Source organism: Anguilla rostrata, chromosome 3 (assembly GCF_018555375.3).
Source record: "Anguilla rostrata isolate EN2019 chromosome 3, ASM1855537v3, whole genome shotgun sequence".
Classification (NCBI taxonomy): Eukaryota; Metazoa; Chordata; class Actinopteri; order Anguilliformes; family Anguillidae; genus Anguilla; species Anguilla rostrata.
The window spans coordinates 10058362-10075441 of record NC_057935.1 but is presented as its reverse complement, the minus strand read 5'-3'; the positions used below and the strand labels follow the sequence as shown (position 1 = coordinate 10075441).

The 17080-nt window shown below is 41.8% G+C and overlaps 1 protein-coding gene across 13 annotated transcripts in view; it reads left to right on the top strand.

Moving 5' to 3' along the window:
• Positions 1-17080, top strand: part of LOC135250064 (protocadherin gamma-C5-like) — a 232254-nt gene that overhangs the window by 21791 nt on the left and 193383 nt on the right. The window contains exon 1 of one of the 13 annotated variants that reach the window (XM_064325927.1): positions 121-2794. The exons of 7 other annotated variants lie outside the window; for them this stretch is intronic. In XM_064325927.1, the coding sequence (XP_064181997.1) occupies positions 383-2794 (2412 nt within the window). In that variant the 5' untranslated portion in view covers positions 121-382. Of the gene's footprint in view, positions 1-120; positions 2795-3617; positions 6549-6955; positions 9985-10838; positions 13543-13631; positions 16993-17080 lie in introns of those variants that run through there. 5 more of the 13 variants (XM_064325935.1, XM_064325953.1, XM_064325904.1 and 2 more) reach the window with 5 other exon arrangements.

Below are 17080 nucleotides of genomic sequence, written 5' to 3'. Positions count from 1 at the left end.
GAAACAAGCATTTTGATTCAGTTTTATTTGCATTTAATCTTCTACCACAGTTTGTTGTTTCCCGTATACATGCTGGTAGTCCAAGTATGACCTCAGGTCACTGTGAAGAGACATACAGCGCAATTATGTGCAATGTTTCAAAAAGTCAGAGAGTGTCGCTATTTACTAGCTCAGCAATGTTAGATGCACCTCTCCGCCCATCGGTGTAATATTCAGTGGCAATGCATTCGCTGCTACACTACAAAAACCCGTAATACCACACGGACTATCGGTCTATTTCCTTTCAGTTGATTGTTTTCAGTGAGTGGGGGGTATCTTGGAATATATCTATAGATTAAAGGAATTCATTGCAGTTCGATCGTCCTGTTATTTGAATGTGAAGATGGGCTGCAGTTCTTTTTCTCCGAGCAACCTCATGTATCGTGTATTTTTAATCATTTTCATCCTGCCTTCGTCGCTTGGAGATGTGAGCTATTCTATTCCAGAGGAGCTGAAACGCGGATCTGTTATTGGAAATATTGCAAAAGATCTCAGTGTTGCCGTGACGAGCTTTTCTGCCCGCAGAGCCCGGATAGATAATGAAGGTAGCCGCCGACGTTATTGTGACATTAATCTGACTTCTGGCGATTTGATTGTGTCGGAAAGGATTGACAGAGAAACGCTTTGTGGACAGAAGAGTTCGTGTGCCTTAAAATGTGAGCTTGTTCTGGAGAATCCTCTGGAATTACATCGAATATCGCTTCATATTCAAGATGTTAATGACAATTCACCTCAGTTTAAAAAAGATCATATCAGGTTAGAAATCAGAGAATCGGCTGTAAAAGGAGCACGCTTTCTCTTAGACGAGGCCCACGATGCGGATATAGGAAAGAACGCGGTCCAAAGCTACATACTACAGGAAAATGATCATTTTGTTTTGGCTGTTCATACGAACACTGACGGTGGAAGATATGGCGAGTTAGTATTAGAAAAAGAGTTGGATCGCGAAAAACAGCAGGAGGTAACACTATTACTTACTGCAACTGACGGAGGGACTCCACAGAGATCTGGTACTGTAGTTGTGCACATCACTGTGCTGGATGCTAATGATAATGTCCCCGTTTTTAGCCAGGCCGTGTATACAGTCAGTCTGCCAGAAAATTCTCCTGTAGGTGCTGTACTGGCTACGGTCAGCGCCACTGATGCAGATGAGGGAGCCAATGGTGAAGTGGCATACGAATTCGCTCGTGTTTCGGACGAAGAAATGAAATTATTTTCGCTTGATCCACATACTGGCCAAATTAAGGTCACAGGGGCGATCGATTTCGAAGAGGAGTCCACATACGAATTGCGAATCCAAGCCAAAGATGGATCCGGATTAGCTTCTCTTGCTAAGGTTATAATCGAAATCGCTGATGTGAATGACAATGCTCCGATGATATTTCTTAAATCTCTGAACAATCCGATCCCAGAGAGCGCGTTACCTGGGACGGAAGTAGGGATTATTAATGTCCAAGATAAAGATTCCGGGACAAACCAACAATTACGATGCTCTATTCAGCAAAATGTACCTTTCAAGTTAATTCCCTCGATAAAAAATTATTACTCACTGGTAACTACAGGAGAGCTAGACCGTGAGGTTGTGTCTGAATATAACATTACAGTTGTTGCAACTGATGAGGGCTCTCCACCCTTATCGTCCTCAAAAACTGTGCAGTTATCTGTATCAGACGTGAATGACAACCCACCTGCATTTGACGAGCAGTCATACAGCGTGTACGTGGCTGAAAATAACAAACCCGGCTCCTCTGTGATTTCAGTAAAGGCGAGAGACCCAGACTGGAGGCAGAACGGCACCGTGTCCTATTCTGTGCTGTCCAGTGAGGTCAGTGGTGTTCCTGTATCCTCATTTTTGTCGATTAGCGGAGAAACTGGGGTGATCCATGCCGTGAGATCATTTGATTATGAGCAGTTCAGAAGCTTCAAAGTGCAGGTCGTTGCCAGAGACAACGGGTCTCCTCCACTCAGCAGTAATGTGACTGTGTGTGTGTTCATAACGGATGAGAACGATAACTCTCCACAGATATTGTATCCTGCGCCTCTGGGGAACTCCTTCATGACAGAAATGGTCCCCAAAGCTGCTCATGCAGGCTCTCTAGTTTCCAAAGTGATCGCTGTGGATGCAGACTCTGGACAGAACGCGTGGCTGTCCTATCAGATCCTGAAATCGACTGATCCAGGACTTTTCACCATTGGTCTCCACAGCGGTGAGATCAGGGCGCAGCGGGACATTTCTGAATCGGACGCGATGAAACAGAATCTTGTCATCTCAGTGGCTGATAACGGACGCCCCCCTCTCTCCACAACATGCATCGTGTATTTATTGGTTTCAGATAACTTGGCAGAAGTTCCAGAATTGAAAGATATGTTTTCTGAGGAAAACGATTCCAAATTAACTTCATATTTGATCATCGCACTGGTCTCCGTCTCGACCTTTTTTCTTACTTTTATTATTCTAATTGTGACCGTGAGGTTTTGCCGGAGACGAAAACCCAGACTGTTGTTTGACGGCGCAGTGGCTATTCCCAGTGCATATTTCCCTCCCAACTACGCGGAGGTAGAGGGCGCAGGAACTTTACGGAGTTCTTACAATTATGACACTTACTTAACAACTGGCTCACGAACCAGTGACTTTAAGTTCGTCAGATCTTACAACGATTCCACGATTCCCGCTGGTCAGACTCTGAAGCGGAGTCCAAATGAAACGACTGTGGAGAAGGAGTTCACTGGGACTGGGTCTACAAGCTCAACTCTGGTAAATCTATTTTTGTTCACAATAACCCGTTTCTATTATCTAATATACCGCGTGTTAATTGATTTTACAACAGATTTACAACAGCAAGTATATCTCCCAGTATTTGCTTAAAGTTTTTTGTCAGCATGTACAAATATGAATTAATCAACACCTTCAGTCAAATTATGATGTAATTATACGTTTTATAGAGCTGTGGAAACTGGGAATATGTTTCGGCCTGTTTGCATTCAGATTGGTTGTGAATATTAACGAAGCATCAGTGTTGATAGTATTTCCTTTTCTGATTTACAATGTGACTACTAATTCAACTGTGTTCAATTTTTTTATAATAATTTGAAGTAAGCCGTTTTATAGCTGTAATATTGGCATCATTTTATTTCTACTGGACACAGTAACGATACGGTGTAATGGGTCCATATCTTTGTTGTATTGTTTATGTCTTCAAGTATTTGTTGAAGTAAATACACTACTGGCGCCTTTAGAAATATTCTGTTACTCATTTTATATTCTGCTTTGAATTCAAGGACACCTTAAATTAGGCACCTTGAGATGATCAATTAATTGACTTTATCCCTCAGAAAAAAACTCGAATATTAATGTTGCCTTGTAGGTGTTGCATTTTCATTATTTACAAAACTATAACTAAAAAATTTGGATTTATTATTATTTTTTGCTTAAAACCAACAAAAAAACTTTAATGAAAAAGATGGATTTTAAAACTTGAATACGAATTAAGTTAACTGTTTTCTGATTTGAATTAAGCTTAACGTTTTGTTTATTTTTCAACAAGTCTTTTCTAGCCTGCATAGGTTTTTTGGATAATTAGCAGGATCCTATTTATAATCTCTTGCCTTTTATATTTCCTAGGTAGAAAATAATGCTGACCTTGGTTTTTCAATCAAGACAATTCCGTACGTCATAATTGCATTGAACAACACTGACGAAAAGATGCGATGGTTAAGTCTAAAACCAGGTTGGAAGATATTTAGCCAGAAGCAAATCCAAGTACACGGTTCACCTTAAACTACACTCGTAGTATCCTATATAATACAAATTCACCTGCCGAGTTCGATGCATTTCAATATTTTATTTCTGCAATTTTTTAAATGTACTCAGAGCGTCGCTATTCACCAGCTACGGGATGCATGATGCACTTTCTCCACCCACTATAATATTCATACGCAAGCGACTCGGTCCTGCAGAAAGTCGTACCATTCGTAATGTAGACTGCATGTCTTTTATTTCAGTTTTTCATATGTATTAGTGCAACGGAATCTTATCGTGAGGAATATTAAGATTGACGGACTAAATTACCGTGCGAATTTTCTGTGGCTTACTGTTCAAGATGGGCCACGATGCATTCTTTTTGAGCAGTCTCGCGTACTGTATGGTTTTCTTTCTTCTCTCCCTGCCTGCCTCCTTTGGAGACGCGAGCTATTCCATTCCGGAGGAGATGAAACGCGGATCTGTTATTGGAAATATTGCAAAAGATCTCGGTGTGGATGTTCAAAGCCTGTCTCGTCGGAAAGCCCGCATTGATAAGGAAGGTAGCAGCCGATGCTATTGCGACATTAATCTGAATTCTGGCGATTTGATTGTGTCTGAAAGGATTGACAGAGAAACGCTTTGTGGACAGAAAGCTTCGTGTGTTTTAAAATGTGAGCTTGTGTTAGAGAATCCTCTTGAATTACATCGCTTATTGCTTCACCTTAACGACATCAATGACAACTCGCCACAGTTTACAAATGATTTTATTAAGATAGAAATTGGAGAATCGACAGTTAAAGGCGCTCGCTTCCCATTAGATGAGGCCCACGATGCGGATATTGGACAAAACGCGGTCCAAAGCTACACTTTACAAAGGAATGATAATTTTGTTTTGACTGTTCATACAAATACAGCCGGGAGAAAATATGGTGAACTAGTGTTAGAAAAAGAGCTGGACCGTGAAGAACATCAGGATGTAACATTATTGCTTACTGCTACTGACGGAGGGAGTCCACAGAGATCTGGTACTGTAGTTATACACATCACTGTGTTGGATGCTAATGATAATATCCCCGTGTTTAGTCAGGATGTGTATAAAGTCAGTCTGCCTGAAAATTCTCCTTTAGGCACATTGGTGGCTACAGTCAGCGCCACCGATGCAGATGAAGGCGCAAACGGCGATGTGACGTATGAATTTGGTCATGTTCCTGGTGAAGTAAAGAAACTGTTTTCCCTAGACCGAAAAACAGGTCAGATTAAAGTGAATGGACAAATAAATTTTGAAGAGGAGTCAAACTATGAAATACGAATTCAAGCAAAAGACGGGTCAGGTTTAGTCTCTTATTCCACAGTTAACATAGAAATCACTGATGTGAACGACAACGCCCCTAAAATATTTCTGAAATCTCTGAGCAATCCCATTCCTGAAAATGTGTTTCCTGGAACAGAAGTTGGCATCATTAATGTTCAGGATAAAGACTCTGGGGCAAATCAACAAGTGAGCTGCTCCATTCAACAGAATGCTCCTTTCAAGTTAGTACCCTCCATCACAAATTATTACTCGCTGGTAACTACAGGAGAACTTGACCGTGAGGTTGTGTCTGAATATAACATTACAATTGTTGCAGTTGATGAGGGCTCTCCATCCTTATCGTCCTCAAAAACTGTCCAGCTATCTGTGTCTGATGTGAATGACAATCCGCCTATATTTTATGAGCAGTCCTACAGCGTCTATGTGGCTGAAAATAACAAACCCGGGTCCTCTGTTATATCTATACGGGCAGGAGACCCAGACTGGAGACAGAACGGCACGGTGTCCTATTCCCTGGTGTCCAGTGAGGTCAGTGGTGTTTCAGGATCCTCGTTTTTATCAATTAGTGGAGATACCGGGGTGATTCACGCTGTCAGGTCGTTTGATTATGAGCAGTTCAGAAGCTTCAAAGTTCAGGTCGTTGCCAGAGACAACGGTTCCCCTCCACTCAGCAGCAACGTGACAGTGAGTGTGTTCATAAAGGATGAGAATGATAACTCTCCACAGATACTATATCCTGCGCCACTCGGTAACTCCCTCATGACAGAGATTGTACCCAAAGCTGCTTCCGCCGGGTCCCTGGTTTCCAAGGTGATAGCCGTGGACACAGACTCTGGACAGAACGCTTGGCTTTCTTACCAAATCGTGAAATCGACTGATGCAGGACTTTTCACCATTGGACTTCACAGCGGAGAGATCAGGACTCAGCGGGACATTGCTGAGTCTGATACCATGAAGCAAAGCATTGTTGTATCAGTGAGAGATAATGGGCAACCTGCTCTCACTACAACCTGCACAATATATTTACTCATTTCAGACAACTTGGCAGAAGTTCCAGAGCTGAAAGACATGTCATATGAAGAGAACAATTCCAAATTAACTTCCTATTTAATTATTGCGTTGGTTTCCGTCTCCACCTTCTTCCTCACGTTCATTATTGCAATTGTGGCCGTGAGGCTTTGCTACAGAAGGAAACCCAGACTGTTTGACGGTGCTGTGGCCATTCCCAGCGCCTATTTCCCTCCCAACTACGCAGAGGTGGAGGGCGCAGGGACTCTTCGAGGCTCCTACAACTATGACACATATTTAACTACGGGTTCACGGACCAGCGACTTCAAGTTCGTCACCTCTTACAATGATGTCATGACACCCGCAGGTCAGACCCTGAAGATTAGTCCAAATGAGAATAACATTGAGAGAGACGTCACTGGGCCTGGATCCAAATTCTCAACCCTGGTAAATACATATTTACTTGTCATTTATGCTCATCTTTCAAGGGCTCATTTGGGAAATAGGATATATTTAATGTCTCCTGCAGGAGTAGGTTTGGCTGTAATTTGATAGTTTTTTAATGCGATTGGAAGTATCATCCAGTTGGAGTAACTTTACTAGGGTTCCCACACAGTAAAATGCCCAGTGTTAATTCAACTCTTAACAGATAACATTTGTCTCCACATTCCAGTGTGGGACCAAAAAAGCACAAAAATAATCCAGGTTTTCCAGGACGCATGGGAACCCTGTTTATGTATTTAAATTAAAATTAAATCTCTATAACCTATTAATAGAATTTCAAGAAATGTTCTTTTTTTAACTTTGTCGCATTCACAGATGTGCTGTGTTTACTTTTTAAATTACTTAAAATTATATTCACCCAAGCATTTATAATTTCAGATATCTTAGAGCTAGTGTATGGAACTTTACCTTTAACGTTACAATTCGCCATAAACTACATATAGTGCACGAGGGATTGACAAGTCATATCACGAAGCCACATCCCTAGTATGCCATTTGTATATTTTTTAGTGTAGGGGTTTTGTCAGCATTCAAAATACCATAATTTATTTTACTTGAACAAATTTAAAACGCATTGTATTATAATAAAGACGAGAAGTATCAATTTCAGTACTAACACATTCAGTTTTCCAAATTAAATGAGCTCAACCCAATGCAAAACTGTGTGTCAAGAAACATATCAGCATTTAAACACTTCCTGTCTGTTCTCTGCAGTTTTTTAAAAGCACACTGAGTGTCGCTATTCACCGGCTAAGTTACGTTAAACGGACATCTCCACCCACTATTGTAATATTCAGAATTAGGAGACCAATTCGTGCTCCACAGAAACCCATCATACCACACTAACGATCCGTTTTCTTTCCCTGTGTATGTTTCATTCGGGGAGGGTGGCTTCGGTGCAGTGTTTAAAGGTTCTATGTATTTATTTGACATACAGTTAGAAATTATCTCAGGTTTAGATTCGAGCATGGTCTGCAAGAGGGTTTCTGTGAACAGCTCGAGGTGCTGTTTGGTTCTCATTCTCTTCTTCCTGCCTGCTTGCTTTGGAGATGCGAGCTACTCCATTCCGGAGGAGATGAAACACGGATCTGTTATTGGGAATATAGCGAAGGATCTTGGTCTGGATGTTAAACATCTCTCTTCTCGTAAAGCTCGTGTAGACACCGAAGGTAGCCGTCGACATTATTGCGACATTAATCTGAATTCCGGTGATTTGATTGTGTCTGAAAGGATTGACAGAGAAGCGCTTTGTGGACAGATGGCTTCATGTGCTTTAAAATGTGAGCTTGTGTTGGAGAATCCTTTGGAATTACATCGTATCTCGCTTCATATTCAAGACATTAATGACAATTCACCGCAATTTGGAACTAATGTAATTTCCCTGGAAATAACGGAATCTGCAGACAAAGGAGCTAGATTCCTCCTCGATGAGGCCCACGATGCGGATATTGGACAGAACGCGGTCCAGAGCTACACACTACAAAGAAACGATCATTTTGTTTTGGCTGTTCATACGAACACAGACGGGGGAAAATACGGTGAGTTAGTGTTAGAAAAAGAGCTGGACCGCGAAGAACAGCAAGAGGTTGAATTATTACTTACTGCAGCTGATGGAGGAACGCCTCAGAAAACCGGGACTGTAGTTATACGCATCACCGTGGTGGATGTTAATGATAATATTCCTGTGTTTAGCCAGGCCGTATATAAAGCCATTCTGCCTGAAAATTCTCCTTTAGATACAGTCGTGGTAACAGTCAGTGCCACTGATGCAGATGACGGGGCAAATGGTGAAGTGACGTATGATTTTGGCCGTGTTTCAGAAGAGGTTAATAAATTATTTTCACTAGATCGTAAATCAGGAGAGATAAGGCTAAAAGGATCTATTGATTTTGAAGAAGTGTCAAATTATCAAATGCGAATACAAGCAAAAGATGGTGCAGGGTTGGCTTCGCATACGAAAGTAATTATAGACATCACTGATGTGAATGACAATGCCCCTGAGATATTTCTGAAATCCCTGAGCAATCCAATTCACGAGAATGTGCTGCCTGGCACAGAAGTTGGCATCATTAATGTCCAGGATAAAGATTCTGGTGCAAATCAACAGGTCCGCTGCTCCATTCAAAAAGATGTTCCTTTCAAGTTAATTCCCTCCATCAAAAATTATTACTCACTGGTGACTACAGGAGAACTCGATCGCGAGGTTGTGGCTGAATATAACATTACAATTAGTGCATCTGATGAGGGCTTTCCACCATTATCGTCTTCAACAACTGTGCTGTTATCTGTATCGGACGTGAATGACAACCCGCCTGCATTTGACGAGCAGTCATACAGCGCCTATGTGACTGAAAATAATAAACCTGGCACCTCTGTCATTTCTGTAAAGGCGACAGACCCAGACTGGAGGCAGAACGGTACGGTTTACTATTCTCTTTTGTCCAGTGATGTCAGTGGAGTCCCTATATCTTCACTTCTTTCTATTAACGGAGACACCGGAGTGATCCATGCAGTGAGAGCATTTGATTATGAGAAGTTCAGAAGCTTCAAAATGCAGGTGGTTGCCAGAGACAACGGTTCGCCTCCCCTCAGCAGCAACGTGACAGTCAGTGTGTTCATAACAGATGAGAACGATAACTCTCCACAGATATTATACCCTGCCTCTCTAGGGAACTCCTTCATGACCGAGATGGTCCCAAAAACTGCTCATGCAGGCTCCCTAGTTTCTAAGGTGATCGCTGTGGATGCAGACTCTGGACAGAACGCCTGGTTGTCCTATCAAATACTGAAATCGACAGATCCGGTACTTTTCACCATTGGTCTCCACAGCGGCGAGATCACAGTGCAGCGGGACATTTCTGAATCGGACACCATGAAACAGAACCTTGTCATCTCAGTGACGGATAACGGACGGCCATCTCTCTCTACAACATGCACTGTGTATTTATTGATTTCAGATAACTTGGCAGAAGTTCCAGAACTGAAGGATATGTCTTATCAGGAAGAAAACTCCAAATTAACGTCATATTTGATTATCGCGCTGGTCTCCGTCTCCACGTTTTTCTTTGCGTTCATCATTATTATTGTTTCCATAAAGTTTTGCCGTAGAAATAAGCCCAGACTGTTGTTTGACGGTACAGTGGCTATTCCCAGTGCATGTTTCCCTCCCACTTACGCAGAGATGGAAGGAGCTGGGACCCTACGTAGTTCTTATAATTACGACACGTATTTAACAACTGGCTCCCGCACAAGCGACTTCAAGTTCCTCAGCTCCTACCACGACGCCACAGTTCCCCCCGGTCAGACCCTGAAGCGGAGTCCAAATGAAACCACTGCCGGACATGACTTCCCAGAGGTTGAATCCAAATACGCAACACTGGTAAATTAAATTTATTGTCCATTCCTGCTCATAATTCTTCCGCTTCTGTTATTTTAATGTACTTCACATCCCTTTCATTTGCTGAAGTCAGTATATTTCTCAGCCTTGATTTGAATTCAAAGTATTTATACTTGATGAAGGCAGCTCGGCCTAGCCTAATTAACCTTTTTTTAAAAAAAATTATAAACATGTTCATTCTGTTTGCTCTAAGGCTTGGTTGCAATTGAGTTTGTTTGAAAGCGACTGGAAATGGTCTTCTGATTATGTACGGTTTCGTTTGTATTCAGATTGAATTTTAATATTCATAAAATGTTTGTCAAAAAAACTTCTTCGCCGCGATAACTGCAAATTCAACCCATTCTCGTGTTGTCAGTTGAGCCGTTTGTTTTGCAGTGGAAGATTTTACAGTCACGTTATTACTACTTGTCTCTGCATGTACACAGTGTAAATAATCTCTTTTTTCTTATTCTGAAATTATAGGCTACGTTGGAGATTAGTGGGGCGAAATCGAATTAAATATTTTCACGTATTTAATAACATGTTTTTATATTGTAACAGGTTAAACTTGACTTGAACTGCACTTGACCTTACATTTACGCATTAAAGTGTATACCAGTCAAGAATTTTCAAAAATACTCGCAATTCCCAAATTACTGATGTTTCCCTCTGTGGGGTTTGCCATTGCATTTCTGTTTAGTTTATTATTTAACGCAGTAGAATGAAAACAGCGGTTTCCCATATTTGCAGACCTGTAGATGTTACTTTCCTGATTTAAACACCCTGTAGATTTCATTTCGTTGACGTTCTCTGTCAACATACGCTGCCAGATTATTACATGAAATGACACCAGTTTCTATGTAGATATTGCTTGTCATGCGTTTCTACTGTTATTATTTTCGCATTTTATGTGCAGTTTTTTAAATGTACTCACTGTGTCGCTATTCACCAGCTGAGACACGATATAATCGTCTCTCCTCCCACAAGTGTAATATTCAAACGCAGGCGACTGCGTTACACCACAAAAAACTACCGTATCATTCGGAATGTAGCTCGGATCTGTTTAGGGCCAGTGAATCTCTTATTGTGGATTATTTCTGTGGATTGAAGAACTAAATTACTGTGCGAAGGTGTTGTGGCTCTGACTTCAGTATGGTGTCTTTTGGATTCTTTTGGAGCAGCCTCGCGTGCTGTGTGGTTTTCTTTCTTCTCTCCCTGCCTGCGTCCTTTGGAGATGCGAGCTACTCCATTCCGGAGGAGATGAAACACGGGTCTATTATTGGAAATATAGCAAAAGATCTTGGTCTGGGTGTACAAAGCCTGTCTGGTCGGAAAGCCCGGATAGATACGGAAGGTAGCCGCCGACGTTATTGTGAAATAAATATTAATTCTGGCGATTTGATCGTGTCAGACAGGATTGACAGAGAAGCGCTTTGCGGACAAAAGCCTTCATGCGCGTTAAAATATGAGCTTGTGTTGGAGAATCCTCTGGAATTACATCGTATATTGATTCATATCAACGATATTAATGACAACTCCCCACAGTTTGCTAATGACGTTATTAAACTAGAAATTGGAGAATCGGCAGATAAGGGCTCTCGCTTCCCATTAGATGAGGCCCACGATGCGGATATTGGACAGAACTCGGTCCAAAGCTACACACTACAAAGGAATGATCATTTTGTTCTGACAATGCATACAAACACGGTTGGAGGAAAATACGGCGTTTTAGTATTAGAAAAAGAGTTGGATCGCGAAGAACAGCAGAATATTACATTATTACTTACTGCGGCGGACGGAGGGACTCCTCAAAGATCCGGTACAGTAGCTGTACACGTCACAGTGCTTGATGCTAATGATAATATCCCCGTGTTTAGCAAAGACGTTTATAAAGTCAGTCTTTCTGAAAATTCTCCTTTAGGTGCCTTAGTGGTTACAGTGAGCGCCACTGATGCAGACGAGGGGGCCAATGGCGAAGTGACATATGAATTTGGTCGTGTTCCGGATGAAGTAAAGAAATTGTTTTCCCTCGATCGTAAAACAGGTCAGATTAAAGTGAGTGGACAAATAAATTTTGAAGAGGAGTCCAACTATGAAATGCGAATTCAAGCAAAAGACGGGTCAGGTTTAGCTTCTTATTCCTCCGTTAACATTGAAATCACTGATATGAATGACAACGCCCCCGAGATATTTCTGAAATCTCTGGACAATCCAATCCCAGAGAATGTGTTACCTGGAACAGAAGTGGCCATTATTAATGTTCAGGATAAAGATTCAGGGGCGAATCGACAGGTCCGCTGCACCATTCAACAAAATGTTCCTTTTAAGTTGGTACCCTCTATCAAAAATTATTACTCACTGGTGACTACAGGAGAACTCGACCGTGAGGTTGTGTCTGAATATGATATTACCATTATTGCAACTGATGAGGGTTCTCCACCATTATCGTCCTCAAAAACTGTGCCGTTATCTATTTCTGATGTGAATGACAATCCGCCTGTTTTTAATGAGCTGTCATATAGCGTCTATGTTGCTGAAAATAACAAACCCGGCTCCTCTGTCATTTCTGTAAAGGCAACAGACCCAGACTGGAGACAGAACGGCACAGTGTTATATTCCTTGTCGCCCACTGAGGTAAATGGCGTTCCCATGTCTTCATTTTTATCCATTAACGGAGACACCGGTGTGATCCATGCTGTCAGGTCGTTTGATTATGAGCAGTTCAGAAGCTTCAAAGCGCAGGTGGTGGCCAGAGACAACGGCTCGCCTCCTCTCAGTAGCAACGTGACAGTGAGTGTGTTCATAACCGACGAGAACGATAACTCGCCACAGATATTATACCCTGTCACACAAGGTAATTCCTTTATGACCGAGATTGTCCCCAAAGCTACTTACGCGGGCTCCCTGGTTTCCAAGGTGATCGCTGTAGATCCTGACTCTGGACAGAACGCATGGCTGTCTTATCAAATCATGAAATCGACTGATGCAGGACTTTTCACAATTGGACTTCACAGCGGAGAGATCAAGGCGCAGCGGGATATTTCTCAGTCTGATGACATGAAACATAACCTTGTTGTTTCAGTGAGAGACAACGGAACACCTGTGCTTTCTACAACATGCGCAGTGCATTTTCTCATTTCGGATGACTTGACAGAAGTTCCGGAGTTTAAAAATATATCATATGAGGAGAACAGTTCCAAATTGACATCATATTTAATAATCGCCCTGGTAGCAGTTTCCACCTTTCTCCTGACGTTCATTATTCTCATCGTGGCCCTGAGATATTTTCGTAGAAGAACCCCCAGACTGATGGGCGGCGCCGTGGCCATTCCCAGCGCGTATTTCCCTCCGAACTACGCAGAGGTGGAGGGAGCAGGGACTCTTCGTGGCTCCTACAATTATGATACATATTTAACAACGGGTTCGCGGACCAGCGATTTCAAGTTCGTCACCTCTTACAATGATGTCATAAATCCAGCAGATAATACCCTGAAGAGGTGTTCAAATGAAAGCAGTGGTGAGACAGCCATCACTGTGGCTGAATCCAAATGCCAAACTCTGGTAAATATATTTTGCTTTTACTTTACTCTGAAAACTCTTCGTTTCACGTGCAACTTTGGCTGTAATGTAGTTTTAAAGCGATTGAAATGATCTTACAATTGATGTATGTGTTTAGTTTAGAATGTGATCTTTACATTACTGGACAATTAGTGATTTTTGTTTTTTGGTTTCTGCACTACTGATATACAAGTCACTTCAAAATTGAGGTTTGTTGTATTGTTTCTAAAAAGTGCTGTCAGAGAAGTCACGGTTGGTTTTTGCGTCAGCGATATGGGCTGCCGTTTTGCCATGACAATTTTATGGATTCACTGAAATGTGTCACCACTTGCTCGTTATGTTGTTGTTTAAGCGCAGATTTCTTCACAATATTATGTATTTACTTAACAAAATATGTTTCGTATTTAAATGTTCACTGACTTGTATCTAATTGAGCGTCGTGATAATATCAAATTCGCTCTGTGACATTTTTAGCTTTAAGGTTAAGGCTATGATTTTTCAGAAGCTACTCGTATTGTATGCGGGATTGCTTATTCACAGGTCGTCACCTGTTGCCGGTAAACTATTCTTCTGGAATCAATTGTTTTTGGGGTTTTGTCCAGTTTCTGTATATTGCAAAGTAGGTTATTATATATTTCATTTACTTCAGCAAATAGTGCAGTTAATTACTATAAATATACTTAAACTATTATTCAAGACGGGTGCATGTGCTACTCCAATTAAGTCACATCGTCTGCTTCTATAGTGAAATGAACGCACTTGTGATGAACCACCCATTTTAGCAATACACAATTCGTAATGCTGTTTGCAGTTTTATAATAGTACACAGAGTGTCGCTATTCACCAGCCATGGGACGTTACCTGGACCTTCCCACCCACTAGTGTAATATTCAGGAGCAGGAGACCGCTTCTCCAAGACAAAAATCACACTACTCATTTATTTTTTCCTTTGGTGTTTCTGTTTGGGGAACCGGACGTCATTGTGTACAATACATCTACAGATTTAAGGATCAACTTGAAGTACGAATGATCTGTGTTTCAGATTTGAATATGATCTACAAGCGATTCTCTGCGCACAGCCAGATGTGCTGTTTGTTTCTTGTTCTTTTATCCATACCTGCTAGCTTTGGAGATTTGAGCTATTCTGTTCCAGAAGAGATGAAACGCGCATCTGTTATTGGGAATATAGCGAATGATCTCGGCGTGGATATTAAACATCTCTCTTCTCGCAACGTCCGTGTAGATACTAAAGGTAGCCGTCGACGTTATTGCGACATCAATCAGAATTCTGGCGATTTAATTATTTCTGAAAGGATTGACAGAGAAGCGCTTTGTGGACAAAAGGCTTCATGCGTTTTAAATTGTGAGTTTGTGCTGGCGAATCCTCTGGAATTACATCGTATATCGCTTCATATTCAAGACATCAATGACAACTCTCCACAATTTGGCAATGATATAATTACGCTGGAAATACGAGAATCTGCATTAAAGGGAGCTAGATTCCTCCTCGATGAGGCCCACGATGCGGATATAGGACAGAACGCGGTCCAAAGCTACACACTACAAAGGAATGATAATTTTGTACTGGCAGTTCATACAAACCCAGACGGAGGAAAATACGGCGAATTAGTGTTAGAAAAAGAGTTGGATCGTGAGGAACAGCAAGAAGTAACATTATTACTTACTGCGGCTGACGGAGGGACTCCTCAGAAAACTGGGACTGTAGTTATTCACATCACTGTGCTGGATGCTAATGATAATATTCCTGTGTTTAGCCAGGCCATTTATAAAGTCAGTCTGCCTGAAAATTCTCCTTTAGGTACAGTTGTGGTTACAGTCAGCGCCACCGATGCAGACGAGGGAGCAAACGGCGAAGTGGCGTATGATTTTGGCCGTGCATCAGGTGAAGTGGATAAATTGTTTTCGCTCGATCGTAAAACAGGAGAGATTAGGCTGAAAGGACTTATTGATTTTGAAGAAGAGACAAATTATGAAATGCGAGTACAAGCAAAAGATGGTGCAGGGTTGGCTTCTCATACGAAAGTAATTATAGAAATCACTGATGTGAATGACAATGCCCCCGAGATATTTATTGAATCTCTTAGGAACCCAATTTCCGAGGATGCGCAACCTGGCACAGAGGTGGGCATCATCAATGTCCAAGATAAAGATTCTCAAGAAAATAGACAGATCCTCTGTTCTATTCAAACAAATGTTCCTTTTAAGTTACTGCCCTCCATCAAAAATTATTACTCACTGGTAACAACAGAAGTGCTAGATCGAGAAGTTGTGTCTGATTACAACATAACAATTACAGCTGCTGATGAGGGTTCACCATCTTTATCTTCCACAAAGAGTGTGCAGTTATCCATATCAGACGTGAATGACAATCCGCCTATATTTGATGAGCAGTCGTACAGTGCTTATGTGACTGAAAATAACAAACCTGGCTCCTCTGTTGTTTCTGTAAAAGCGAGAGACCCAGACTGGAGGCAGAACGGTACAGTTTTCTATTCTATTTTGTCCGGTGATGCCAGTGGAGTCCCTGTATCCTCGTTTCTGTCCATTAATGGAGACACCGGGGTGATCCATGCTGCCAGGTCATTTGATTATGAGCAGTTCAGAAGCTTCAAAGTGCAGGTGGTTGCCAGAGACAACGGGTCTCCTCCACTCAGCAGCAATGTGACTGTGAATGTGTTCATAACCGATGAGAATGATAACTCTCCGCAGATATTATATCCTGCGCCTCTCGGGAACTCCTTCATGACAGAAATGGTCCCTAAAGCTGCTCATGCGGGCTCTCTAGTTTCCAAAGTGATCGCCGTGGATGCGGACTCTGGACAGAACGCATGGCTGTCATATCAAATCCTGAAATCGACTGATGCAGGACTTTTCACAATTGGTCTCCACAGCGGTGAGATCAGGACACAGCGGGACATTTCTGAATCGGACACGATGAAACAGAATCTTGTCATCTCAGTGACGGATAACGGACGGCCATCTCTTTCTACAACATCCGCAGTATATTTAGTGATTTCAGATAACTTGGCAGAAGTTCCAGAGCTGAAGGATATGTCGTATGAGGAAAACAACTCCAAGTTAACTTCATATTTGATCATCGCACTTGTCTCCGTCTCTACTTTTTTCCTTACTTTCATTGTCCTCATCGTCTCCGTGATGTTTTGCCGTAGACGAAAGCCCAGAGTACTGTTTGACGGCGCAGTCGCCATTCCCAGTGCATATTTCCCTCCCAACTACTCTGAAGTGGAAGGAACCCTGCGTAGTTCGTACAATTATGACACGTACTTAACAACTGGCTCGCGCACGAGCGACTTCAAGTTCCTCAGCTCTTACAACGATTCCACAATTCCCTCCGGCCAGACCCTTAAGCGTCCAAATGAAACCAAAGCGGAAACGGACTTCACTGAGGTTGAATCTACATGCACAGCTCTGGTAAATCCATATTGTTTATTCCTATTCACAATTCTGAATTTTGGTGGTGTTTAGTGTTAATTTACTGAAGTGAATATATTTCTCAGTC